This window comes from Cicer arietinum, chromosome 3 (genome assembly GCF_000331145.2).
Source record: "Cicer arietinum cultivar CDC Frontier isolate Library 1 chromosome 3, Cicar.CDCFrontier_v2.0, whole genome shotgun sequence".
Lineage (NCBI taxonomy): Eukaryota > Viridiplantae > Streptophyta > Magnoliopsida > Fabales > Fabaceae > Cicer > Cicer arietinum.
The window spans coordinates 62163330-62190704 of record NC_021162.2 but is presented as its reverse complement, the minus strand read 5'-3'; the positions used below and the strand labels follow the sequence as shown (position 1 = coordinate 62190704).

General features: G+C 32.7%; 3 protein-coding genes across 4 annotated transcripts; 2 read left to right on the top strand and 1 right to left on the bottom strand.

Moving 5' to 3' along the window:
* The first annotated feature begins 5602 nt into the window (after positions 1 to 5602).
* Positions 5603 to 10759, top strand: LOC101488504 (peptide chain release factor PrfB1, chloroplastic). The gene is made up of 7 exons (XM_004492805.4): positions 5603 to 5977; positions 6089 to 6166; positions 7263 to 7483; positions 7892 to 8095; positions 8645 to 8860; positions 9788 to 9974; positions 10281 to 10759. Exons 1-7 carry the CDS (start codon positions 5803 to 5805, stop codon positions 10583 to 10585), a joined length of 1386 nt encoding a protein of 461 aa, XP_004492862.1. The 5' UTR covers positions 5603 to 5802; the 3' UTR covers positions 10586 to 10759.
* Positions 10760 to 12354: 1595 nt separating this feature from the next.
* Positions 12355 to 17076, bottom strand: LOC101515514 (uncharacterized). 2 transcript variants are annotated; one of them, XM_004492803.3, is made up of 12 exons: positions 16917 to 17075; positions 16785 to 16840; positions 16645 to 16678; positions 16143 to 16241; positions 15870 to 16018; positions 15298 to 15336; positions 15062 to 15154; positions 14573 to 14671; positions 14287 to 14373; positions 13581 to 13664; positions 12959 to 13024; positions 12355 to 12859 (listed from the first exon to the last, which is right to left on the bottom strand). In XM_004492803.3, exons 1-12 carry the CDS (start codon positions 16981 to 16983, stop codon positions 12773 to 12775), a joined length of 960 nt encoding a protein of 319 aa, XP_004492860.1. In that variant the 5' UTR covers positions 16984 to 17075; the 3' UTR covers positions 12355 to 12772. The 2 variants fall into 2 exon arrangements, with proteins under 2 accessions (XP_004492860.1, XP_073222868.1); XM_073366767.1 differs by lacking the exons at positions 12355 to 12859; positions 12959 to 13024; positions 13581 to 13664 and adding an exon at positions 14003 to 14190 and having other exon boundaries at positions 16917 to 17076.
* A 6063-nt stretch (positions 17077 to 23139) lies between these two features.
* Positions 23140 to 24573, top strand: LOC101515192 (acyl carrier protein 2, mitochondrial). Its single transcript, XM_004492802.4, has 2 exons — positions 23140 to 23438; positions 24099 to 24573. Exons 1-2 carry the CDS (start codon positions 23223 to 23225, stop codon positions 24273 to 24275), a joined length of 393 nt encoding a protein of 130 aa, XP_004492859.1. The 5' UTR covers positions 23140 to 23222; the 3' UTR covers positions 24276 to 24573.
* The last annotated feature ends 2802 nt before the right edge of the window (positions 24574 to 27375 follow it).

Here is a 27375-nt window from a genome sequence, read left to right as displayed (position 1 = left end):
TCTTTATTTATTTCACTTAATTTATTTAAGTCGTCTCTCATTTATGCACACATTGTTTGCAACACTCTACGTTGTTCATATGATGCTCTGAACATTATGGAAACTAAAATATTCATTTTAGCTCAATCTATTAATTTCAAAAAGTACAATCAATTTTCATTAGAATTTTAAATAGTATTTGAGCATAGGTTTAGTATGGGGCCACCTATGAAGGTGGTGAAATGTAGCATACTAGCAATCATTCAAATAGTTGTAATGGAGAGAAAGGTATGAAAAAAATGACTTATTGATACATTTGACAGACTGTGTTTATATACACAGTTGTAGTACATATGAGATCCTATAATTATGATAGGACTAATTACAATAATAAACATATATGAAGAAACGGTCATGACAGCTATACACATGCTGTGACTGAATCAATAGCAATTAATGTCATGATACTGAATATGGAAACTGTATAATGCCATTGATATTGAGATCAATATGAAGTTATTAGAGTCATAACTTTCTCTAACTCCCCTTCTCAAACTGATGGTGACATCGTCACCCCAAGTTTGTCTCTCATCATGTTGAACCTTGTGTGTGTGAGAGGTTTGGTAAAGCAATCTGCAATTTGATCTGTTGTGGGCACGTAGACTATTGTGACTTGATCTTGAAGTACTTGATCATGTATGTAGTGGACATCTATTTCAATATGTTTGGATCGAGCATGCATCACTGGATTGGATGCTAGTGCCTTGGCACTCAAGTTATCACACCATAAAACTGGTTTCCTGGACATAGGAAGTTTTAGCTCACCTAATAGCGATCTAATCCAAGCTACTTCAGCTGCTAGGTCAGCCAAGCTCTGTATTTTGCCTCAGTACTTGACCTTGACACCACTCTTTGTTTTCTCGAGGCCCACGAGATTAATGTCTCACCAAGGAACACACACTGTCCTGCCATGGATTTCCTATCATCTATGCTAGTAGCCCAATCTGCATCAGAGAATCCAACAATATCAAGATCAGTTGAGGACTTGATATGAAGACATAAATTTGTTGTTCCATGGAGATATCTTAATATCCTTTTTATATCTTGCCAATGATTTATGGTTGGGGAACTCATAAATTGGCTGAGTTTGTTGATCGAGAACGCTATGTCTGGCCTAATGTTTATTAGGTATTGTAATGCACCTATTGCTTGTCTGTATAGTGTAGGGTTGGCCATAGGTTCTCCTTCAACAGTTAGTTGTTTCCCTGTTGCCATTGGTGTGGGACAGGATGAGGCTTTTTCCATATTGAACCTTTTGAGCAAGTCTCTAATGTACTTTGTTTGTTTCAGGTACATTCCACCAGTATCTCTGTGTACTTCAATTCCCAGGAAGTAGTGTAGAGGACCTAGGTCTTTAAGAGAGAAAACAATGTTTATTTGAGTGATGAAGGTCTCTAGGAACTTTTTGTTGCTCCCTGTTACTATTATGTCATCAACATATATGAGGAGAAGTGTGATATGGTCAGTTCCTCTAAAGACAAACAGTGATAAATCACTCTTGGTGTTTTGAAATCCCCATTTTAGTAGAGTACCCTTCAACCTGTCGAACCATGCCCTTGGGGCTTGCTTCAGGCCATAGATTGCCTTGGTTAATTTGCATATGTGATAAGGTTTGGTTGAGTCTATATATCCTTCTGGTTGATGCATAAACACAGTTTCTTTGAGATTGCCATTCAAGAATGCATTGTTTATGTCCAATTGCCTAACTTCCCAATTTAGATGTACTGCAATGGATAGAACAATTCTTACAGTGCTGGATTTGATCACTGGACTGAAGGTCTCATCATAGTCCAAACCTGCAGTTTGTTGGAAACCTTTGGCAACCAGTCTTGCTTTTCTTCTTTCAATTGAGCCATCTGCCTTGTACTTGGTTTTAAAAACCCACTTTGAGTCTATGATATTATTCTGCCCCTGAAATGGTACCAGTGTCCAAGTGTGATTTGCTGTTAGAGCTTTAAATTCTGCATCCATGGCTTCTTTCCACCTTGGTTTGACTTGAGCTTCATTGACATTTTCTGGTTCCTTATCCTCTTTGTGTGTCTCTGTCAGTCCTATATAAGGTAGTTTGAGCTTGTAGATCCTTGCCTTGCTCCTAGTACGTATCTGCTAGACATGTTGATTGTCTTCTAATGTGTCCTCTACGGGTCTGTGTCCTGTATTGAGCCTGTTGTTGCTGGTGCTTCATTTGTATGAGAAGTTGCCTCATCTGCAGTGACAGAGATCTCACTGAGGACTGGTTGATCTTCATGAACTGCTAGGTCTTCTTCCTGGTGGTTCACATCATTGTTACTTGGTTCAATTGTGTGACTTGTAGTGGTACCTGTAGGTAAAGGAGGAAGAACAATATGGACACTTTCAGTTAGAGTTTTTAATGGATTCCTTGTGTCAAGAAAGCCATCATAAAATGGAAAATGATTCTCATTGAAGACATCATGTCTTGAGACAAAAATTCTTCCATGAGAATTGAGACACTTATATCCCTTGTGAGAGTTACTATATCCCAAGAACACACACCTAGTGGTGTGGAATTGAAGTTTGTGTTGATTGTATGATTTGAGGCAAGGGTGGCATGCACAACCGAAAGGCTTCAAGGCATCATAGTCAGGTTCCTTTCCAAACAATAATGAATATGGACTTTTATTTGGGTTAACTGATGATGGCAATCGGTTGATAAGAAAAACTGAGGTCGAGAAAGCTTCCCACCAGTAGTGTAAGGGCATTTTGGCCTGTGCTAGTAGTGTGAATCCTAATTCAGCCACATGTCGATGTTTTCTTTCTGCTCTACCATTCTGCTGAGAGGTATATGGACATGACATTCTAAATTGGATTCCTGACTCTATGGCTATTTTCTGAACCGGTTTATACTCACCTCCACCATCACATTGCAGGATTTTTATTTTCCTGCTAAACTAATTTTCAACCATGTTTTTGAATTGAGTGAAAGCATGTACTGCTTCTGATTTTTGTTTTAAGGGAAAAATCCAAGTGAATCTGCTGAAATCATCAATAAAGTGAACATAGTACTTGAAATTAGATGGAGATAAAATTAGGGCTAGACCCCATACATCACTATGAATTAGATCTAAAGGTTCCTTAGCATGAGAACATGATGATGTAAATGGTAACAAGTGAAGTTTTCCAAATTGACAAGCTTCACATAATGAAAAATGATCATTTGATGATGTCTTCACATTGCAGTTATTCAACACCTTTTCCATGACTTTATTGTTGGGATGTCCAAGCTTTCTATGCCAATTCTCCTTGACTAACATGTAGATACATGGGTCTTTATTGACTTGGGAGTTGGCACTTGAAAGTTGATATAACTCATCTTTAACTTTCCCTTTTAGTAATGCATTCCCTGTCATTTTGTCCTTCACATAGCAATAGTTTGCATCAAATTCAACAATAGCATTATTGTCTGCAGTTAATTTAGATATACTTAACAGGTTTTTGGTTATTTCAGGGACATACAAGACATTATGCAGGTTGAGTTTATTTAGTTCAGTCGAGCCTGAGCCCAATATTCTCAACCCGTTACCATTGCCAACTAGCAGAGAATTCTTACCATTGCTTTCACTGAGGTCTTGGAGTTTCTCATTTTGATGAGTCACATGATTGCTAGCTCCACTGTCGAAATACCATTCATAGTCCTGATCGTGGTAAGGTGAGGCTATGAAAGCATTGTGATTTTCTTGCTTGTTATTCTCAACATAGTGATTTGAGCATGTGTATGATTTGTCAAAACGGTAAAAACATTGCACTGCAGTGTGACCTATCTTGTTACATACCTGGCATGTTGGTTTAGATCTACCTCTTCCTCTACCTCCTCTGAAGTTAGAACCTCTCCAGTTGCCTCGTGTCCCAGATTTGTTGCTTCTGAAATGAGTTTGGCTTGCAAGGTTTGCTGAAGCATTCATTGAGAGATTACTGAAATTGTTCAGTTGTTCCATTCTGTTTTCAAATGCCAATAGTTAGGCTTGTAGATCAATCCAATTAAGGTTGATTTGATCAGATAATTTGACCACCACAGGATTATAATCAGCATCCAGACCATTTAGTGTCTGAATTATCAGGTCCGAGCTGGAGATTGGTGATCCTGCCAGTTTTAATTTGTCATAGAGGTTCTTCATTTTGAGAAGATATTGATCCATCTTCATTTCTCCTTTGCGGGTGTTATGAAATTCTGATTTGAGGTAGATTGTTCTTGATTTTGTGTGTGCACCTGCTAGGCTTTGTGCTTCATTCCAAAGTTCCTTAGAGGTTTCACAATGCAGCAACTGCGTTGCAATGTCAATGGCCATTGAATTTCTTAGCCATCCTAGGAGAGCTTGATCATGTGCAATCCACTCTTCATAGTCAGGATTGCTTTTCTTAGTTGTGTCATTTGTGGAGATAAATTGTTCAGGACATTCTTTGGTTCCTAGAATGTAACCATCAAGTTTGCATCCTCTAATCAATGGAAGAACTAGTGACTTCCATAGGAGATAGTTATCTCTATCCAGCTTGACAGAGACAGTTGTAGGTAGATCATTTTTGTGATTTGTGTTAGCAGTAGATGACATGATTGGATCGAGAGCCTTCAAGCTTAAGTGCTCTGATACCAAGAGAGAAAGGTATGAAAAAATGACTTATTGATACATTTGACAGACTGTGTTTATATACACAGTTGTAGTACATATGAGATCCTAGAATTATGTTAGGACTAATTACGATAATAAACATATATGAAGAAACAATCATAACATCTATACACATGTTGTGACTGAATCAATAGCAATTAATGTCATGATACTGAATATGAAAACTGTATAATGCCACTGATATTGAGATCAATATGAAGTTATTAGAGTCATAACTTTCTCTAACTGTAATATTGGAACATACAGTTACACATAAATATCAAATCTATAGAGTGTAATGTTGACTTTATCTTTTTAAAACTTTATTTTTTAAAAATAAAATAAATACATATTTGTAACACAATATCTAGATTTATGTCATTAACCATTTTGAATATTTTATTAACCATAAAACACATGTTATTAACAAATTTTTAAACATATTCAATACGTTTCACAATGAGTGTCACTTTAAATTTTTATACACATATATTAAAAAAAAACAACATTTAAAAGAAAAAAAAAAGTTATTTTATCAAATTATTCATCTTAATTATTAATGTGATTTTTACTATTATTAATGTAAAATATAATAATATTTTTAAAGTTGTGTATATAATAATAATTGAAATATAATATAAAAAATAAAATTAAAGTTGCATGTAACAATTATAAATGACATTCTTGACTTTTTTTTTTAACCCTTATTGTGAGACGCATAAAGTATATTAACTACTTAAAAAGATGACAATCATTATATTTTTTTAACCACTAAATAAATTCACATTTTACATTTTAACGATTAACATAATATATATTAAATAAATAATTAATATTTTAATGGTTTATAGTATAAATATGTGTAAAAAAATTAATCAATAACTAAAAATAGAAATTTCACCGTAATACGATATAAGTATCGTGTCAAATAACATTTTTGTTCACCCAAACTACCCGAGAAAATTAACCGCTCCTGACAGTAACCATATCCAACCCGGATGAAGTGAGCGAACCCGTGCGAGACCCGTCAAAGCGACTCAGAGTGTGTCTTTCACCTTGGAGCGAGTGGCGGTGATAAGAAGCAACATTCCGCGGGGAAGAATCGTTTGCGAATATAAAAACCCTAACTAACTCGGAAGCCATGGAGGTTGTTTCGCAACCTTTGTACTGCTACACCACTGCAACTGCCAAAACCTTCAGGTTTTGTAAACAACCGCTTCTCATTCCAAAACATCTCTCTCCTTCTTCTTCAACACATTTTCCCTTCTTATCTTTCCGCACCACTCTCTCTCATCGTCCTTCTCCTCCACCACCTGGTATGTTTCTCTTGCTTCTTATTTATTTTCAATTCGAATGTGTCTTCGTGTATGAACGTTTGCTATAATTCTGATTTGACAATATCTATATGTTTTTTGTTCTTGTTGTAGTTTTGTTTGCCACGCCGGAGAACCAATTGAGTGTTGGGGAAGGGGAGGATACTTATACAAGTGATTCGGCACTTCAAGGTACTACATTTTGTCTTTTCTTATAAATCAACGAGATACATTTATGTTATGACTTTGTACTTTAGCTGAAGTGCTTAAGCATAATAATTCAGAGAAAATCACGTGACATTTTTATTCATACACCAAGCATAGGCTCTTGTTATGTTATGATATTAGTATTTAGAATACGGCTATAATGCAGTTGTAGAATCCCTGTGGTTCCAAATGGAAATTGAACCACACCAGTTTCAAAGTAACTGCCTCACATCTCAAGTAATTTTAAGTCTTTAAAATTTTATTTTATAATATAATAATAAAATTCAGTCATTTTGATGCAGTATTGTCAAATAACCGTTATAGCACAGTGGAATTTGAATAAATTGCTATTGATCCGCAATACATTATTTAGTACAAAATGTTGTCAAATAGCCGCTATTGTGGCAATGTATCATAGCGAAATTTGAACTGCTATTTTTTGCGACCTGCAATTGAGAAACTTATTTTAATGGTTAAGATTGTATGCAGTTGTTTTATATCTGCTGACAAGTAACAACCGAAATCCCTTAAAACTTGCCCAGTTGACTTCTTGAATTCACTTGATTTTTATGTGACAACGTCGTAATTTTTACCCCCCTGTGCAAGTTTGCATAAACCCCTTGTAAGGAGTTGATGTGCATAATTTGAAGGGGTTCTTTGACTTTTAGCTTTAGACTAAGTCGCCACGACTGGAACCTACATCCTTTTGTTTCCTAAGGTTGTATTGCATCAACTATTTTATTTTTAACTATTGAGAAGCATTTAAAGGAATGGCATAGGCCGAAACACTCCGAGACTACAGGGCAGTATCTTATTACATTTGTTGGTCATTAATTTTTTTCTATTCCAATTGATTGTTATCTGAAGTGTTATTTTATAATTGAATGAGTAGATTCGTGCATTGATATCAATTCATATGGACTTCTTTAGGTTTAATTCGGGGTACTTCCCCGTTTCTCTTTTCCTTTTGTATAATCATATACTGCACCATAACGCGTGGGTGGAGTTAATAGAGGAAAGTAACTAAAATCAGTTCTGGATTAGTCTCTTTTGAAGTAGCACACTCGGCATTGTGTTGCAGATTTTTATTTGCTGAGGAGGGATGTTGAAATTACGTCACAGCGTGTCAAAGAGATTAGAGAATCATCTGGTCTACAGCTACTGGAGCAAGAACTTGTCAATTTGGAGGAGGAAGCATCTAGTAGCTCCTTTTGGGATAATCAAGCTAAAGCTCAACAGACTCTTTCCACATTGGCTGATGTCAAAGATAAGATAAAATTGCTCAATGAGTACAAAACTCAGGTTAGATAAAAGTTTATCAATATTTTAGGAATAATCACATGAAGACTAACATGCAGTTATAGTAATACTAATATCTATCTATATTAATAAATGAAGCGGTCCCAAGTTTTAGTGTTAACTTTTAAATGCCTTAAAACTGGCAGTGAAGGTGTGCTAATAACAAATAAAGGAAGGTGATTTTGTAAAATTGAAACCATTGCCACAAGCTATTTCAACTGCCATCAACCATTGCTCCTCCTAATCAAGTGCAGGAAAGATAAAAAACAAATTGATAAAAAAATGAAGCTTGTGCGGTGTTTAGCAAATCTATCGCTCTCATAAGGACTTAAGTTGAATTGAGTGTCTCCACTTTTTCACTTGTGCCAATTTAGTCATATGCCAGTATGGTCTCCTTTTCAATGAATGTAGGTTGAGGATGCAGAAACCATAGTTATGCTGACAGAGGAAATGGAATCCGTTGATAAAGGGCTTTATGAGGAGGCTTCTAATCTTATTAAAGAACTGAATAAGTCACTTGATCGGTTTGAGCTGACTCAACTTCTTTCTGGCCCTTACGATAAAGAAGGTGCTGTTATCTCTATTACAGCAGGTGCTGGAGGTACCGATGCACAGGTAAACAGATATCTATGTGCTGTTGCTACAGTAATGAACATGTTTCTCTCACTCCTAGTCCTAGAGGTGAAAATTTTATTGTTTAAATATATATTACACGGGTAGAATTTAACCCCTTTTTTCATTCTGAGTAAATATTTACTGCAGCGATGGCTTTAGAATGCCACCTCTAGTCCTCTATATCTCGCCATTTTTAAACCTCTCCAGGGCTTCCAGAAATTTGTTCATAGCCACCAATGTACTGACAAGTAACTGTCATATGCATTTAAATATAGACAAGTGTCCTCGTAATATGTAGGTGTGGGTTTGTTGAGACTTGAGCATGTAATATTCTGCCATTTATAAAAAATAGTCATTTGAGAATCTTGCTTTGCTGTTTTTTTTTTCAAACCATAATATAGTGGGCCTGCACTATGTAGTCAGTAGATGCAACTGATCAATCTTTCCAGTTATTTTTTCTGTTGTGTTTTGCTTGGAATTTGAGTACTTGGTGGTGATGCTGAGTATTCAATTTCAACTTCTGTACGAAAATTCTCATTTCCAGTGCAGGACTGGGCGGATATGCTTCTTAGGATGTACATGAGATGGGGTGAAAAACATAGATACAAAACCAGAGTGGTTGAGAAATCTCTTGGAGAAGAAGCTGGAATTAAATCTGCCACCATCGAAGTTGAAGGTCGCTATGCGTATGGGTATTTGTCTGGGGAGAAAGGAACACATCGCATTGTTCGGCAATCCCCTTTTAATTCCAAAGGTCTTCGCCAGGTAATAAAAACTTTTTTGGTTAGCTGAATGTCAGATTGTGTGATCAGTTCCCACAAAAACTCAGAGAAGTGCTGCGGTAGACTGTACAACACAAATGTCTATTTATTAGGAGTGTACAAATGACATGTTAGGTCGGGGTTTGGTGTGTCCCTTACCTGATCCCAATATTTGATCGGGTCAATTTTTAGACCCTAGCCCGTCCCTTAATCCGACCAACCCCGATTAGTTGCGGTTCAATAAATATAGGGTGAAATAAGACGAGATCGGTTGGTCCCAAGACGAGTTGCCAACTAGTAATTCTTGAACTTTTTTTTAGAAAAAAAAATTAATTTAAAATAACTCATATCAAGCCACCTACGATTACCACTTGTCAATTCATTCAAAAGTAGTAACTCATAATATTGTCATACAAAACATGTAACTTACTACCTAATGGATCCATACATCTTTCACCACCTAATAGTCTTACTGTTTAATCAAGAGTAATATCAAAACAACCTTGGGAGGGAGGAGAAGAAAAGTGAATATGCAGTCACGGGGAGGAGAAATGATGCAGGGAAGAGGAAATTTTTTCAAACCCTAAATTAAGTTAGTGAAGTGGAATCAGTAATAAGGTAAAATAATAATAAATAAATAAAAAATCTCTTGTCGTTAATGTATTTTGGGATGGGACAAGTAACCCGGAGGATGACTCAAACCCGATCATTTTTTTACCTTGTCTATGTCCTGTCTTTTTTTGTCCTTGTTTTTTTTTATCGGGTCAGACACAACCCGTTGCTTATGGGTCAGGTCGGATTCGCGGGACGAACCGGGTCTTGTACGCCCCTACCATTAATAGAAAAAAGTTTTAAATGTGCTTAGTCATTTGCCTCTAATTATCAAATGCACACATTTTTTTTAAACATCAATATTTTAATATCTGAACAGACAAGCTTTTCTGGTGTTGAAGTCATGCCTCTTCTTCCAGAAGAATCTCTGGATGTTGAAATTCCTGAGGAGGACCTGGAGATTAGTTTTTCAAGAGCAGGTGGAAAAGGAGGTCAGAATGTGAACAAGGTTGAAACTGCAGTTCGGATTACACATATCCCAACTGGTGTTGCTGTTCGTTGCACAGGTTCTTCTATCTCCTTTTGTTCTGTTTCCATTCTTTTGAAACAGAGGCACTTCACTCAGTTATCGGCTCTCTGTGTGACCTTACCGAATCAATTTGAAATGCGATTTAATAACTGTGTCTACAGGTTTCTGCTATGTTTGTCACTACTGTAATTGTTTTGTTGTATTACTTTTGCTGGGGGTTCAGGACTATTTGATTTTGCTTTTGTAAAAATTTTGAGAGCCACTTCTCTTGTGCTAGTCTGCATCCAATTCAATTATCTTTATTTTTAATTGCGCGTTTTAACTCCAAGCTACGATTGTGCAGAGCAGAGATCCCAACTAGCAAATAAGATAAAGGCTTTAAGCCGTTTAAAAGCTAAGCTGTTGGTGATAGCTGAGGAGCAACGTGCATCCGAAATTAAGCAGATTCGAGGAGACACGGTGAAGGCTGAATGGGGACAACAAATTAGAAATTATGTGTTCCATCCATACAAACTAGTAAAGGATGTAAGAACGGGGCATGATACCCCAGATATCGCGTCTGTTATGGATGGCGAGTTGGATCCCTTCATCAAATCTTACCTTAAACACAAATACAGTATGACAATGTCTACAAGTGGGGTCAACTAATATCTTATTTAGAAATCCTATTCGATGGATGGGGAAGTTATGGTTGTATGATCTCCTTCAACTTGTATTTTCATGGGACATAAACGTGATTTTGTTAAATGTCTGTAATATATCAAAAATAATTTCTCTTCATTTTAATTTAATCAGTGTGTATAATTTATCTATTTAATTTAATCAGTGTGTTGTGGTCCTGCATTAACAAAAATTAATTTTGAATGAATTGATTTTATTTAAACGTAGAGTTGATTATTAAGTGGTTAGAACATGTCCAATGGTAGATGCTTTATCTATTTTGTCTATTAATTTGTCTATTAAGAAGGGTTGGTGATTGACTGGGTTATTAAACAAGACTTTTCAGTGTTCTTTTTAGTGTTATTCTTTCGGTCTTCTTTCATTCTTCATGAAATAAATAGAACCTGCCTTGACCGCAATTCGTCCAATCTGTCACATTTGAGCAAACGAACCAATTCTACACTTAGAGATGTGCTGAGTTTTACATGAAACGACTTTTCTTATGTTTGATTTTTCCGATTGATTTCGACCAAAACATGTCCACCCTTACTATTAAGGACCACTACCTATTAGTCACCCAATTAAAGAAATTATGGGTGACTATTAAGAAAGAATAGTTATAAGCATTTTCTTTTTCGGGTACTGCTTAATAAATTGTATTAAAATGAATGGATGTTGTGGAAATGTAATAAAAAAGGGTTATTGGTGAAAACTATTTAGTAATTTCTTTAGGGGTCGGGTTGGAGGAATTGAGAGATTATTAAGCTTGTATTAAAAAATTATAAATAAGTAATGTGTAATTGTGGAACCCACTTAAACACCCAAATAAGAGTATTATTGGTGTAGATATTTTTATGTTTGAATACATTTACGTAAAAATGAGTTGAACAATAATTTTTAATATAAAAATCATTTTTAGACTGAAAAGCTACAAATTTTAATTTTTAATTAAAAATTAAGATTAATTCTAAAGACAATCAATTCTACTCGAAAACAATCAAACATGTTAAAATTAATTTTATTCATTCGAAATCAGTTTTTACTACTCCTGACATGGAATAAAAAATAGTGTTTGATTGAATATTTTTGACCAAACGAATGCACAAATACTCGTATAAATTAATTTTATTTTAATTAAAAAGTAGTTTGTGTTTCTGTAAGAAAAACGACTTTGCGCATGGTTGAATGTTTTTCACTAAATTAATTTGCACAAATACTCACATAAATCAATTTTTTTTCCGGCTATGGTCAATATTAGTAACAAGTATTATTAATATTAAGAATGAAAGTCCACTCCTTATCACTCTATTTCTTATCAATTTTAATTTAAATTTCATCAATTTCACAAATACTTTTCTAAACACACTAAGGCAGACCTCTTCCTCAAGTTCTTTCAAATAATTTTCCTATCATAATTTTGCTTTTGAATGAATTTTTTACTTTATCAATTGCTGATATCATTTTCTTTTTGTCAACATTGCTGATATCATCTTGAAATATGAAATTAATCAAATCAATTACAACTTGGAAGCTGCAAATCTAAAATTTACCTAGATATGGATCTGCACGCTACAAAGATATTATAAACAATTGTTTCTTCAGTTTATTATCATAAAGTAAACATTTTTATATACAAAAATTATGTCCTAAGTATCAAAACTACCTTTAAGATTCACTAGTTTATGTACAGACTACCAAATATACTGTTGTATATTGGAATCAATTTGGAGTTTAGTTTATACATGTAGAGGCACCCATTAGAATTCAATAGTCACGCTATTTGTGACATAAAATGCATACAATTACAAACGATTGCAATACATACATTGATATTCTTCAAAAACGATAATATTAAAAAAATAAGAAATATTTAAAGATTAAAAGGTTTTCCATTCATATTCTCCTTTTTAAAACTTCATTGTCCATAGAGGAGATAACACTATCACATGTTGCACCTTTGGAATTCATCTCATGCAAATGCAAGGTCTAAACGTTCCTTAGTTTTAGCTATGGCAGGAAATTTGAAGTACCACATTATCCTTTTATTGTTCAATTAGATATTCTGTATGGTGTATTTTGTCAATTGTCAGAAAGGGTGTTGCTCAGTTTGATAAAATAACCTTCAAGTAAATTGTATTTGATAAAAATATTTTGAAAAACATGAATCTATAGGCATCACGCAGCCTTATTTTTTCCAAGAAGTAGGCTCAAAGAATAAGTGCTTCCCTTCTGTTCAGCAGCCTCCACTCGATTTTTACCAACCTACCAATCATTTATACAAAGCCAATAATTAGTAGTATGTAATAAAAACCAAATGTCACAAAGACTAACAAAATGCATATGAAAGATGGAAAATAATACCTTGTCCATGAGCCAATAACCAATAGTTGGCATGTACTGAACAAGGTACATGACCGCAAGCACAGGCTGCAAAAAAGTTCGGCTATGAGTATTAACGACCTAAGTTGCAAGCTGGAAATTATAATTCATGATAACTACCATATAGAATGTATATGCGTTCCATATAGCCTATCTATCATGAGAGGTTAAATGCTAGATGCAACAAATTTTCAATTTGGCCAAAGTATTCAATATTCCGGGTTGAATGAATATAAACTACTAAACTTACTGAGTAAAGCAGGAACAGATATTCCCAGCATCATACTTGAATTTATAATGTTACACAACAATAGATTGTAACTTGTAAGGATGATACTTTAACACGATTAACATCAGAAATTCACTTATCTTAGAGGAAAAGAAATTAATGAGTGCAGGTGCAAGTTAAATAAAAGGTAACCAGAAGCAAGTATTATGCAGATTACTGACTAGCTATCCCCACCCTCCCTGACTCGGTCTCTTCCCGAGACATATACCATCGTGATTATGATAAAACAGTAACCTATGAAGGCACAAAAGTTTAAAAATGGAGGAGTATTCTAACATAAGTAAATTGCTAATAAGCTAATATCAATGCTTTTACCTGATATGATATCCAAGCTTCCTTTAAGCCATGGGTTGCAGCAATAATAGTCAGCTCTGCACACTTCTCCGCTGACACACGCTTCTGTCAAGGCAGAATTTTAAAAAGTAAGAAAACAAACTTTTAATGATTCAGACAATGCATCCAGCAAAAACATGCACGACACACATTCATATGGACAATGGTAACTAACAAACAAGAACATAAACAAAAGTTTATACTGTAAACGCCATGTCCAGGATCTTGCTTGTCCTTCTCGTCCATCTACAATTCATTTTTATTCATAAATTTGACCAGGTTTGGAGACATAAGACGAGATAGGACTAGGAATGATTGTAGTAGAGAGAAATTTGGGGTAGCACCTATTATGGAAAATGGCAGAATCTCACCTTAGATGATTTGCACATCAACTATGGCTAATAAGTACAATGAAAGCAACTATCTTCATTATTGTTAAAACATGTACACAATAAACTTCGAAAATAGTGATATATCTTGATTTAGCACTCTCAATCTTCATTCTTGCAAAACATGAAGTATACATAAACTTAGAGAGTAGTCATGTATACTTTAGCAATCTCAATGGATTATAAGCAGTTAATGAAGATGCCTGCATGGTGGAAATAAAGTAAAGTAAAAACAGACAGACTTAAGCTGTGTCTTTCTTTACACTAACAATGGATGATAAGTTGGCAAAGGTGTATACCTCAGATGGAACCCTTGATCCAGCGTTATTTTTTGTTTCTATGGGACCAGGACAGACAACAGTTACCTGGATTCCTTTCTGACAGAGCTGCCACCATAAAAAGATTAGTTGTGCGTGATATGTACTGTATGGTAATAATTAGAATAAAACAACATCTACTATATCCATTTTTTTCTTCTCAAGAAAAACTATGCATTTATTTTCCAGTTAAATATTACGTTACAGTATGGTTTATTGCTGTTAATTCCTTCCCTTTTATCAAAGATAATAAACACTATCTATATACCTCTGAACGCAAGGAATGGAAGTACCCATTTAGTGCAAATTTAGAAGCGGAGTATACAGCCTGACCTGGGGCAGGTGTCTTTCCTGCTGCACTACTCATCTGATAATAAACATAGAACATAATATTATAAATTTATAAGCATGAAATGGGGTTCTAAATTAAGAAAATATCTAATAAACTCGAAGAATACACGTGTCAGTTATTAGCATGGTCAGAAACTAGCGTACACAAGACAAAACATGTGCCAATATATTATTACCAAACAGTTAAGATTATGATTGTCCATTCAAAGGTAAAATGTAATTGAAAAGCCAACTAATTAGTGACTACTCCTTTTTCCTTTATGTGTCTCGGTTAATAAAAAAAATTCAGTCACAAACATTTTGCTGCAAGCTTGGCCACCATGACGTATTTACTAACCACTTAATATAATATTGCTAAGCAGATTCCATTACCAAAATATGATATTATCAAATAATTCCGACATACCACAACAAAATGACCTTTCCCCCTCTTCAACATGAAAGGTGTCAAGAGCCTTGTGAGAGTTATTGTCCCAATAACATTGACATCAAATGTTGCCTAATCAGAAAAGTGAAAGAGTAAAGCAGAACTTTAGAAGACTGCTTTCATTTTTTCGAAAGAAAACTAAAAAAGGGGAGGGGAACACTTTTTAAAACTTTGGTAATTAAGCAACGGGAAAAAGAGTCACGTTCATGAAGTACCTTGAGACCATCCTCGGTTACATCTAAAACGGATGTTTTCTGCAAAACAAAATAACTATTTCATAATATTTTCTATTAAGGAACTATATAATAAAATAAATAATCGTTAAACATACTAGTGCATATAACTTTCATGAACCCTCACAAAGCATCACCCCTATATCATAGAAGCGCGTAAACGTAAATATGCAAGCATGTCAAGGCGTTTTCTTGATTCCAGTGTTCAATTAATAAAGATAATTGCTACAAATATTACTAGCATGCAGACACAACAATCAAAATCATCACAAGTGAAGTAAGAATTCCTTATGAGGAAACATTCTAAATTTATTCCAATATTTTAGAATTGTAATTAATCACCAAAAGAAAAATATAAAATAGCGTACAGATAAAAAAAATGATACACGCATACATAATATATCTCAAAAAGAAGACACAATACGCCCAATTTTTCCCTCTTGTTTTACATTTTAGGTGTGTCTTCTAATATAACAGGTATATTTAAGTTTTGTTGCCTATGCAACTTCTGATATGTGAAATATATCCAATAGATAAAGCAACCAACCACTTACAGGGCGCTCAAAAGCAGCATTATGGATCATATAATCAATGCCAGACTCTGGAAAAAAGCATTCTGCTAAATCGACAGCTTCCCGAAGAGCATCTTCTCCAGAAGTTAAATCCAACTTCAAAATCTTTACCTTGTCAGGTGCATGCTTACCTGGTGGTATGCAATTCACATATTAATCATAATGGCAAATGTCCATATCATTATCTGTACACAGACATAAGTATGTAATTTATATCTTACATTACATGCAGCTATAAATTAATAATAACTGTACCTTTCAGCTGTGACTTTACTCGGTTTAACTCAGCTTCATCCCTTGCAGAGATTATTAATTTGGCCCCTAAACTTGCAAGCTGTTTAGCTAGAATTTCGCCTACATATACATCATTGAATAGTGTAAAGAAAACAACAAAAGAAATTCGTCACGTGTACAACACAACTAATAAGAAAAAGATTCTGGCTTTTCAAAGGAATCATCAGTAGAGAATAATTCAAGCACAAGAAAAACCCTAAAACGAAATAGAGTAGATTCCAAAACTGGAATTGGATGGCAAAGCATGATTAATTTGATCAAGACACGTGTTGGAAGGTGATCATTAAAGTAGGGACCAAAGGGTTAATTTAAATTACTGCAAAGTTAATAACTTTGATTGATCCATTCACATATCAAAGTCATTTCTGTTCTGGGTGAATTTGAATAATGAAATATGAATGAATACGTAACTATAGAAATAGAAATATGATATAAAGGAAAATAAAAGGGTATAGCTATATACCAATTCCACGGCTAGCACCAGTAATCCAAACAACCTAGAAAAAGATGAAACATTAAGATATATAATAACATGATTGAGAAGTGAGTGAAACATTTGATTTTGATTATTGTAGCAATGGCATAAGAAAACAATGAAAAAACCTTATCTTCAATTTTTTCGAGTTTTGGTTGCTTCTTTGACATCAAAGTGAAATCCCCTAATAACAAATCAAAACAATAATAAGTGTCGAAAAATAGTAATAGAATAAAATAAAGAGATTACAAGTGAATTACCATAGGCGGTGATGAATTTGAATAAGAAGAGTAACAAGAGGAAGAGACAAAGGAAGAGCACCAACATTGCTGCTACAATACAAGCTTGATTAGAGTTTCCGCTTGCGTTAGGATTGAAATCAAATGAAATGACAACAAGCGTTTAGAATCACTTTTTGAACGCTTTTAAGGTAATTCATTTGTCCCTTTCTGTTTTAAGATTTTTTTTTTAAATGATTTTCATATTATTTTATTTTTCGTTATAATATTGTTTTTAGAAATATTTCAAATTGGATAACGATATGATTTTTCATATTACTAGATAAATTAATAGTATTAATTAGAGTTATGTTTGGAGAAAATAAAATGCATCTAGTAAATTGAAAATAAACCATATTTAAAAACAACTTTTTTTTTCCAATCGGTGCTTATAATTTATTTAGTATTTTGAAAATAAAATTAACCGTGAATTCACACCTATTAACTATAAATAAGTGGAGTTTAAATTCCAACATGCGTCAAAACATATCAAAATTTTGATATGTAGATTGAAATAGCAAAAATATCAACTTAACAATTTCAGAATATATGAGTGGAGCTAAATCTTACTAATTATGAAGATGACTTTATTATAAGATCTAAAATATCATTGTTTTAATTCGTCAAAACAAACAAATAAATTAATTAAAATATGAAATGTTTAGAATATACATTTGAAGTTGTGACGTTGACGACACTAAAGTCATTAACTGTATTTGCACTTGAACAAAGTTAATGTATCAATCTAAACCAAATGAACACTATAAAAATATGGTAAATTAATGATACTTCGCACTAAGACCTAAAAAAAAGTCGCACTAAGACAACAAAATTACAAAACGACGCGAAAGAAAAATTAAATACGTGTAAAAAATATTTATTTAAATAAAAAATAAGAAAAACCCTTTTAAATGAGTGGTTCTATATCAAAACTTTGACCATGAACCACCTCTCTTCAATTAAAAAATAGTAACTAGACAAGAGGGAGGCGACTAGGTTGAGATGTTAATCAATATTATTTTTAAGTCTTTGAAATTAAATAATAATGATTAAATTTAATATAGTGATTGAATTTAAGTGGTTAATAAGTTTTGTTAATGATGAATTGTTCGAGATAATTCAAATTTAAAATTTGGCCAAAACAATAATCTATCATGCTTTACTTACTAATTGAACTTCGAACTACAAAACCTGATAAAAACAACTTGATGTTAAAAGATAAAGGAAAATGAAATTGCAAATTTATATCACAAGACATGTGACAACGACGTTCGACCAATGATTATTATGTCTCTTACTACATAACAACTATAGTTTATTTTTACAAAATATTGTTTTTAAATACTAAGATTCAAATTACTTTTGACCTCACACCACTTACCGTTGCTTATGAGTCATTTTCAACAAAATCTCATTTTTCCGCGAGAAGTAGAAAGTAAAAAAATTTAAGTGTAATGTGATTAAAAGTAAGATCAACTTATTAGGTTAATGGAACTTTTGATAATGAACTATTATCATTGTGTAGTTATGTCTTGTTTCATACGTAAAATATGATATGATATAAAACTAAATAAAAATATGATAAGATGGTGACATGATAAACATTATCATATATAATGTTTGATACACACGTGATAACCAACAAGATAATAATATTTTATTTTATCCTGTATTTGACACACATCTCATCAATATAATATATATTATATTATATTATATTTAAATAAAAAAATTATCATTGTGCACAATTACATATTAGTTTTAAATTAACTTAATATATTTTAAATATTATAAATTAACAAAAAATACTAAAAAAATTAAACAAGTAATGAAATGATTGTATATTTAAAAGTATCAATTGACACTACTAAATAAATAATTTAAATTAAAAAAATCACGAGTAACTAAATAATTCTATTTTATTTGTTAGAATATAAATAAAGATATGATATATATAGATAAATGGCAGAAATACCCTTATAAATAAATTATATTTATTTTAAATTATCAATTAATTTTAATATTTTATAATTTTGAATACTAATTAATAAATTATATAAAAAGAAAAAAAATTGTCTTTGGGATAAAATCATAAATACTTTTAAATTAATAATTAATTTTTAATTTTTAAATTTAAGAATAAATTTTACTTATAACTTTTATATCTATATTTGATTAGATTTATATTTTTATATTTTAATTATATTTATATTTTATTATATTTCAATTTTATATTTTAAATTATATTTTATAATGGTAATTGAGTAAATTATTATTTTTATTTATCATGGTAGTTTCTAATCCAACTCATATTTAAGATAGAAATTCAACCAAAGAGACATAATATAGTAGAATTTCAAATTAACTTATTATATCTTATCAGTTCATCAAATACCAAATTTAGACAATATATGATAGTTTATTCTTATAATTTTTCTTATTATGTACATCAAAAGGACCCTTATAATTTTTAGTTTTTATTGTATAATTAGATCTAAACGATGTCTTTAGAGTAAGTCGTGGATCATTATGTCTATGGTTGGATTCTCGTTACAACTCACGTCATGATGAAATATTGCATCCCAATATATTTTAAAAGTGAAAACCGAGACAATACAAATGTTAATATTTAGAATGTTTTGCATTTGGTTAAAGACTATGTCACCAATGTCTTTGAGTGTTGTTGAATATAGCTACTACGACATGCTCATATAGCCTAAAAAGTGAGACTAAAGACACCTCCAAACTATAAGATGCAAATGTGTTTATCGGAAAACTCACCTTTTGAAGTGTTTAAAAATAATCATGTCTTTAAAGTTGTAACATTGAAGACGTCAAAATAATTATTTGCGTCTGCACAAGATCAAAACTAATATGTCAATATTGAAGAAATTTGCATAAATCTTATATTATTTGATTTCATGAGAAGTACATTTATACGTGAAAAAACAAAAAAAGTACACGCTCAATAATATTCTTAAATTATTGATCAAAGACTTTTGCCATCCTCCTGTTTTAAAATTGATGTAGATTTTCAAGTTATTTATCGATGAATTTTAAAATTGATGTAGACTTTTGTCATCCTCCCATTTTGAAACTCATGCTGATCTTTCGTCCTTATTAATTTTTGAATTGACATATATCAAATGTTTTGTATTATGTTCCTTATCATGCCTCCTCGAGTTGGCAGATGGATTTGGATACACACCTAACTTACGGTAAAATTTGAGAAACAAATCATTCGCCAGTGGTTTGGTAAAGACATCAACAAGTTGTGATGATGTAGGAATGTAGCGAGTGACAAGAGCTCTTATGTCTACTTTTTCACGAACAAAATGATAGTCAAGCTTAATATGTTTGATGCGAGCATGAAAAATTGAATTAATTGTCATATGTAGAGCAGTAATGTTATCACAAAATAGTTGTGGAACACGAGGAAGAGAAACACATGTGTCATGAAAGAGATTGGTGATCCATGTTAGCTCGACAACAGTGTGAGCCATGAAGTGATATTATGCTTCAATACTAGAGTGAGCAACGATGAATTGCTTCTTAGAGGACCAAGATATGCAGTTAGCACCAAGAAAGATGCAATAACTTGTAGTACTTCGTCTTGTGATATGACAACCAGCCCAATCAACGTCATGAAACTCATACAAATAAGGAGAAGTGTTGTAAAGGTAGCACAACCCCCAATTTTGTGTGTCTTTGAGATAACTCAAGATGTGTTTAACTGCCTTTAAATTTGTCACAATGGACTTGGTGAAGTATTGACGAGCACGAATAACAGTATGAGTGATATCCAGACGAGCGAAAGTTAAATATTGTAGTGCACCTACAACGTTGCGAAACTTTGTAGCATCAACAATAATATTATCAGAAGATTATGGTTTTTCTTTGAGGACTTGTGGTATGGCCATGACTTTGCAATTGAGTATTTTAGTTTTAGATAACAAGTCATTGATATACTTATGTTGAGTTAGAAAAATACCACCTTGAAGCAAATGAACTCTATGCCAAAAAATAGTGCAAATGTTCAAGGTCTTTAATGACGAACTCATGAATGAGTTGCTGAATCAGATTTTGTAATGAAGATGTCGTTGTTACTTGCAACTAAAATATTGTCAACATATATTAAAATCAATGTGGCCACTGAATTTGTTTTGAGAATGAAGAGTGACGAATTTGCACTACTGCAAAGAAAATCAAGATAGAACAGAAAGGTGGATAGACGATCAAACCAAACACGCGACGCTCGATTGATCCAATATAGAGATTTCTTCAACAATCATACATGGTTTGATGTGTCGAGATTTAAAAATCCGGGAGGTTGCTCAATATAAATAGTCTTTTTAATGTTTTCATAGAGAAAACCACTTTTTTTTTACATCATGTTGTCTCATACTCCAATTCAGTGAAAGAGAAATAGCAATGACAAAGCGAATATTGTGTGTTTAACTACAAGACTGAAAAATCTCATCAAAATCGATCCGAATAATTTGAGTAAAGCCCTGTGCAACTAACCTTGCCTTGAAGCGGTCAATGGAGCTATTTTCTTTTAATTTGATGTGATAGACCTATTTTGATCCGAAAACATTAGCATTGGCAGGTTGTGGGAAAATTTCCCATGTTTGATTTAAATATAGAGCACACATTTCTTCTTGCACCACATTGACCCATAGAGGATCCTTTAAGGCACTTCGTAGTGCTTTTGGTTCAATGTATTGTTTTGGTGATTTAGTATCAAGAGTAACATAGTCAGCAAAGTAGGTCAACGGATTACACAATATGTTTGGCAGTGTTCGAGTTACTGTATAAGTTGTGGAAGTGGCTTCAATGTCGTTCAACTCTCCTTCTACCAATGGTGGTTGTTGCTCCAGAAGAGAATTTTCTATTTGTTGCTCAGTTTGAAGATAATCATTTTCATATTGGTTTTGAATTAGATGTGCACAAGATCATGCAAAACAGTTTTGATCACAAAGTAAAAATTGATTAACATCATTTGGATTTGATTGATCTATTGGATGATCTTTATTTTCCTCCAAAATAGAATCAACTAGCTTGTTGATAGTAGACTGTTTTGCATATAATTTGGAGTCTAACCATTCATCAGCACTAGAAAGCTCAATGAGTTATAGATTGGGAGGAGAAGATACAATTTTTTATGGTTTGAAGGGGAACACATTTTATCAAAGACAACATGATGAGAGATGTAAACACATTTGATTTTTGGATCCAAACATCTGTACCCTTTATTGGATTGTACTATATAAAAACATAAGAATAAGTTTTTGCAAAAAGCTTATTCTTTCTTTGATACCTCAGCGAAGGAAAACAATTGAATTCCGATCACCCGTAAGCCATTATATTGTGGATGTCGTTTGAAAAGCTTAAAATACAGGCTTTCATTGTTCAATGTAGATAAAGGCAACCTGTTTATCAAATATACAACTGATAGAAAAATTTCAACCCATAAGTGGAATGGAATATTGGCATGAAACATCATGGTTTGCCCAATCTCAACATTATAATGGAATATTGGCATGAAACATCATGGTTTGCCCAATTTCAACCCATAAGTATAATGAAATATTGATATGAAAAATAATAGAAAAAAAAAACAAAATTATATTAATAAAATAAAATACATCAAAATTAATGAGTTGAGTAGATGTGAAGAAAATAAAGTGCTATATTATTTTAACAACTATCTCTTGTTTTAAAGATAAATTAACAACTTCACTGTATTTTGTAAACAGATAACATAAAGTTGTTATTTTTATTTTAAATATTATATTCAGAAAGAAAAAAAAAGAGTGTTGTTAATAAAATAAAATAAAATAATTAATTTATCTCTAGAGTAGGAGAAATTGTTGAAATATTTATTCAACTATTATATAATAAAGAATTTTAAATATAAAGAGGATATAAAAAATAAAATATTTATAAATATATACTTTTTCCTACTCTACTATTCTATATACACAAAATTAATATGTAAAATATAATTTTATATTAATCAATGAGAACAAAATTTAAGATTTTTAACTAAAAAAAAAACTGTCAAATAATAATCTTTATAAAAAAAAAAAAAAAGGCCTTTTTTTAGACAAAAAGAAAAAATCCTGGTGTATAGATTCGAAATGCATATAGTTAGAGTTGGGCTTAATGGGTAAAATGCGTGAAACCCACTATTAAAGACAAGGTTTAGTTTGGTGGCATAATATCTAACTTCACCGCTTTTCATTTCTTCGTTGTGCTGTGAGCAAAGAGAGAGTGAGTTTCATAATGGCGGCGAGGAGGAGCGGTTTACCTTTGATGAAATACTTGAGAGTGCAGGTTGATTCTCTTCCACTCAACTACCAATCTCCTTTGCGTCTTTTTCCCAATCCCTTCCTTCGTCGCTTCAGCGATGAGGTTAGGGGTACCTTTCTCGACAAATCTGAGGTCACAGATCGCGTCATTTCATGCGTCAAAAGTTTCCAGAAAGTTGATCCTTCTAAGGTACTCACTCTACTACTGATTATTCTTTCATTTATCAATACATTATTATTACTTCATGATTTTAATTATTACTAGGTTATGACTTTATACATTTTCTCCTGTTACGGGTTTATATAGATTATGAGAGTAAATTCACTAATTCACAGAAATGACAGAATCATTCATTATAATAAGGTCATGTTTCGATAAATATTTTAATTAACCGTTTACAGCATACATGATTATCATATAAGTGATTGTGCTTTAAGCAATTGTTGTAACAAAAGATAAAATTAAGGCTGGACTGTTTCATATAAGCTAAAAATTGTTTTTGTATGCTACATGTATAGCTTATGGAAATAAGCTGAAAAGTACCTATGGATATGGATATGGATATGTCACAGGCTGTTTCCCTAAATTCTCTTTAAAAGTGTCACAAGTGCTTATGTCAGTAGATAAGTTCAAATGAATCAATCCAAACAATTTCACTGAAAATGATTTGATTTGGTTCCTCTCAAGTGAAGATTGTATTTGGGAGGATAAAGTGTGGACTTACACCTGTTTGATTAACTCTGCATTTTAGATTTCCCTCAAAATTGAACCTATTACTTTTGAGAGCCCGAAATTCCTTGATAGCAATTCTCTTGTTAACATGGTGCCTGAGCTTCTTTGTTTTGTCAGGTTACTCCATCTGCTAATTTCCAGAGTGACCTAGGATTGGATAGTTTAGATGCTGTAGAAGTTGTGATGGCTCTTGAAGAAGAGTTTGGGTTTGAGATTCCTGATAATGAAGCAGATAAGATCAACTCCATCAATGTTGCTGTTGATTTCATTGCATCTCATCCTCAGGCTAAGTAGACGAATCCATGAGGCTAGCTGTATAATTTTCATTTTATTGAATCATAAAGTAGTGTAGAATCATCAAACTTTTACGACATTCTTTGCCTTACTTGTTTGCTTCAAAATTGGAACTTCAATTTCTCGGCCCTAAATCCCAGATTTGTGTTTTGGCTGGGGATGTGGCAACCTGAATGCTATTTTACTTTTTGTAATATTGGCATAGCAGAACTTTGCATTTTATGCTCCCTCATTTTTCATGTCAATAAAATTGTGTTAGATTTGTGATAATAGAATCTTGAGATCGTAGTTGTCCTCACTTCTTAGTGTATGATCGATCATATGCGTTGTGCTATTCTCGTTTGTTTTGTTTTATGTTTTGCAAGGGTATAACTTCATCTGTAATAGTTTCAATTATGTGTAGTCTCTATGAATGATAACTTGATGAGTGATGTCATTTTTTTGTTTCGTATTTTTTTTCTTCTTATTTTAATGACAAATGTTAGTTTAGTTATTGTTATGTTGGGATGAAGGTTGAGTTCAAATCCATGTCCTTATCTCCCCTGTTGGTGTTTCGTATTATGGGAAAGCCAATGGTTATTTCCCTTTGTCTTTTTCATTATTTGTCAATTATGTTAAGTCTCCGTGTATGATTAGTAACTCCCCAAAATTCAAATTGTCATTTTGCTACAAAGATGTTGAGACCCCAACATCTGTATTCTGTATAAACCGATAAAGCATTGTCAAAGTGTTATGAAACTGGCATCAACCCTAGTGCCAAGCCATCTGAACCGTCTTCTATCTATTTGTCATGGACTCTCACTCTATCAACCTATTGTGAGCTGTTGTGTTGTCAACTCATTTTGAACTAGCATTTTGTTTATTTTCTGATTTTGAACTTTTCATGATCTCTTATGTTCTCTGCATTGTGAGCTGTTAGTTCTTGCTTTACCATGGTTTCAAATTTCAATATGTACTGTTATTGTGCTTTGTTTGGTGCCTATCAAATGAGAAACAATACTGTTAAATGGCAGCCATGGTGAAAGTGGCGTGACTAGTTTCCTATGGCAATCAGTGGTCATTCCCATGGCACAACTGGCTGAACGAGATGGTTAGAAATCACTACCCATTTTAATGATATTAATCCATGAAATTTTGATGCCCCAACTCACTTCGTCATTTATATTTCTGCCTGATTATTGCTTCTTTCATCCCTCGATCTATCGTCTCTGGTGACCTCCATTCCCATCTCATGTTATTATCTATTTTTTCCCCGAGACCATCCCTTTTTTCGTTTCTCTTATCTCTTTTAATGCTGCCTCTTTTTAATTTTTCAGCTGTGATGCTTGTTCCCTTATTATCCCCTTCCCCTTTGTTTGCATATGCTCGCCTTTATCCCTATCAATTTTTTTTTAATCTCTATCATGCTATTCCCTTCTACTTTGTTTAGTTTTGGGGTTGTTAATTTGAGCAACTGGCCATTCAAGGTAGCCTACTGTCCCGCAACAGATCAACGTATTTTCGGACTTAATTAAATAAATTGCAAGTCCACTGGAGCATCTATACTTTTTTAAATAGTCAGTTAACAATATGATTAGTATAACGTTAATCTCATTCCATCCCTCATAGACATTATCTGCACCGGGTTACAGCACGGTTAGATTTAGCGCACGCCACTGTAAATCCATCTTGCTACTTCATAAACAACATAAGCATGGTTGCTCATAATATAACACACTAACTATCAAAATTGTCTACACAACTATCAAAAAGACAGGCTTAACGATGTGTGGCGGCAATGATGTGCTCGGTGCTAGTCATTTAGTAAGTTAGACTTAGAATATATATCATTTAGGTAACATGATTAATTTACTCACGGTAAAGGAATTAATTAGGGCTGTTTTTCTTTGTCATATCATGAATTTTTTTAGTTATGGTGAATGGTGTGTGTATTAGAGATGAGGTAATTTTGTGTTACCTTAAACGAATTTTTTGTATTACCTTAACTATCAATATTTTGTGTGTATTAAATATTTCTTTTTAAAAACTCATAGTTTGTTAAATGATAAGTCAATAAAACAATTTATATTTTATTTAAAGCGCATCCTTCATTGGTCTCCATATTTTCATTGATATTCTAATTTGTATCCAAATTCTATAAACATATTTTTTTTTAAATGTTGGTGGTGGCAATACAACTGTAACTTACTTTTACGCCTCCTTATCATGTCATGAAATGAGCTTAGCTTGTGAACGTTTTAGGACTTAATGGTAAACTTTTAATAATCATGATCATTGGTGGTGGGTAGGATAAGGGGGGGGACTAAAGGCACACAGTGATAGTGGGCTTTTGAGTCAACATGGGTCTTCATTGACAATTCAAGCGCATTCATTCCTAGAGCCAGTCTTCCTCGAAGGTGTTTGCAAACGAGGATAAGATGTCTTTCTCCTTTGCCTTATTGTTTGGTTTGATGACTTTTGTGAGGTCGCGAAGACTTTGACTTCCTTTTTCTTTCATTCAAAACAAAAAAATTGAAATAACTACACCGAAATGCAAAAATGAAACGATTCTATTGGCCATTGCTATGTCACAATTGGCAATATATTTAATTAAATATTTATCATTTTTCTCAAGTCCTCAAAGATTAATATCGATTTTATTTTCCCAGTACAAAACACGCCCAAAAGCAAAAAGCAGAAAGGACAATGATTAGAGGGTTTTCAATTAACTTTTTTTAATTATAAATAATTACAAACTTCCGAGAAAATTACTAGTTTACAAATTAGGAGGCCTCAAAAAAATTGGGATGTACAACTTATATTAATTTATAAATAAAAAACTAATTTTTTTTAGTCTTAAATAAACAAACTGTAATTTATATAGATTAACAGTGTAAATACAAATTCATAGACTTCGTATCTTTTTATTTAAATTTTTTGTAAAATAATTTTTTTTTTTATTTTAAAATTAATAAAAAATTTCAAACACAACTGTAAATTTTTAAGTTTAACGATATAATATATTTTTTTTAATAAATAGATCAAAATATATGTCTATGTGATATATAAATGTAATACTTAAAAAATTAACATTTAAAATCGAGTATATTTCATGTTTTTG

Coding starts and splice junctions, on each gene's coding strand:
- LOC101515192 (XM_004492802.4), top strand. CDS start 23,223: ATGGCGGCGAGGAGGAGCGGTTTACCTTTGATGAAATACTTGAGAGTG. Junction 23,439..24,098: donor AGAAAGTTGATCCTTCTAAG/GTACTCACTCTA, acceptor TTGTTTTGTCAG/GTTACTCCATCTGCTAATTT.
- LOC101488504 (XM_004492805.4), top strand. CDS start 5,803: ATGGAGGTTGTTTCGCAACCTTTGTACTGCTACACCACTGCAACTGCC. Junction 6,167..7,262: donor AAGTGATTCGGCACTTCAAG/GTACTACATTTT, acceptor ATTGTGTTGCAG/ATTTTTATTTGCTGAGGAGG. Junction 8,096..8,644: donor CTGGAGGTACCGATGCACAG/GTAAACAGATAT, acceptor TTTCCAGTGCAG/GACTGGGCGGATATGCTTCT.
- LOC101515514 (XM_004492803.3), bottom strand. CDS start 16,983: ATGTTGGTGCTCTTCCTTTGTCTCTTCCTCTTGTTACTCTTCTTATTC. Junction 16,679..16,784: donor TCGAAAAAATTGAAGATAAG/GTTTTTTCATTG, acceptor ATCTTTTTCTAG/GTTGTTTGGATTACTGGTGC. Junction 13,025..13,580: donor AAGCTTGGATATCATATCAG/GTAAAAGCATTG, acceptor ACTTTTTTGCAG/CCTGTGCTTGCGGTCATGTA.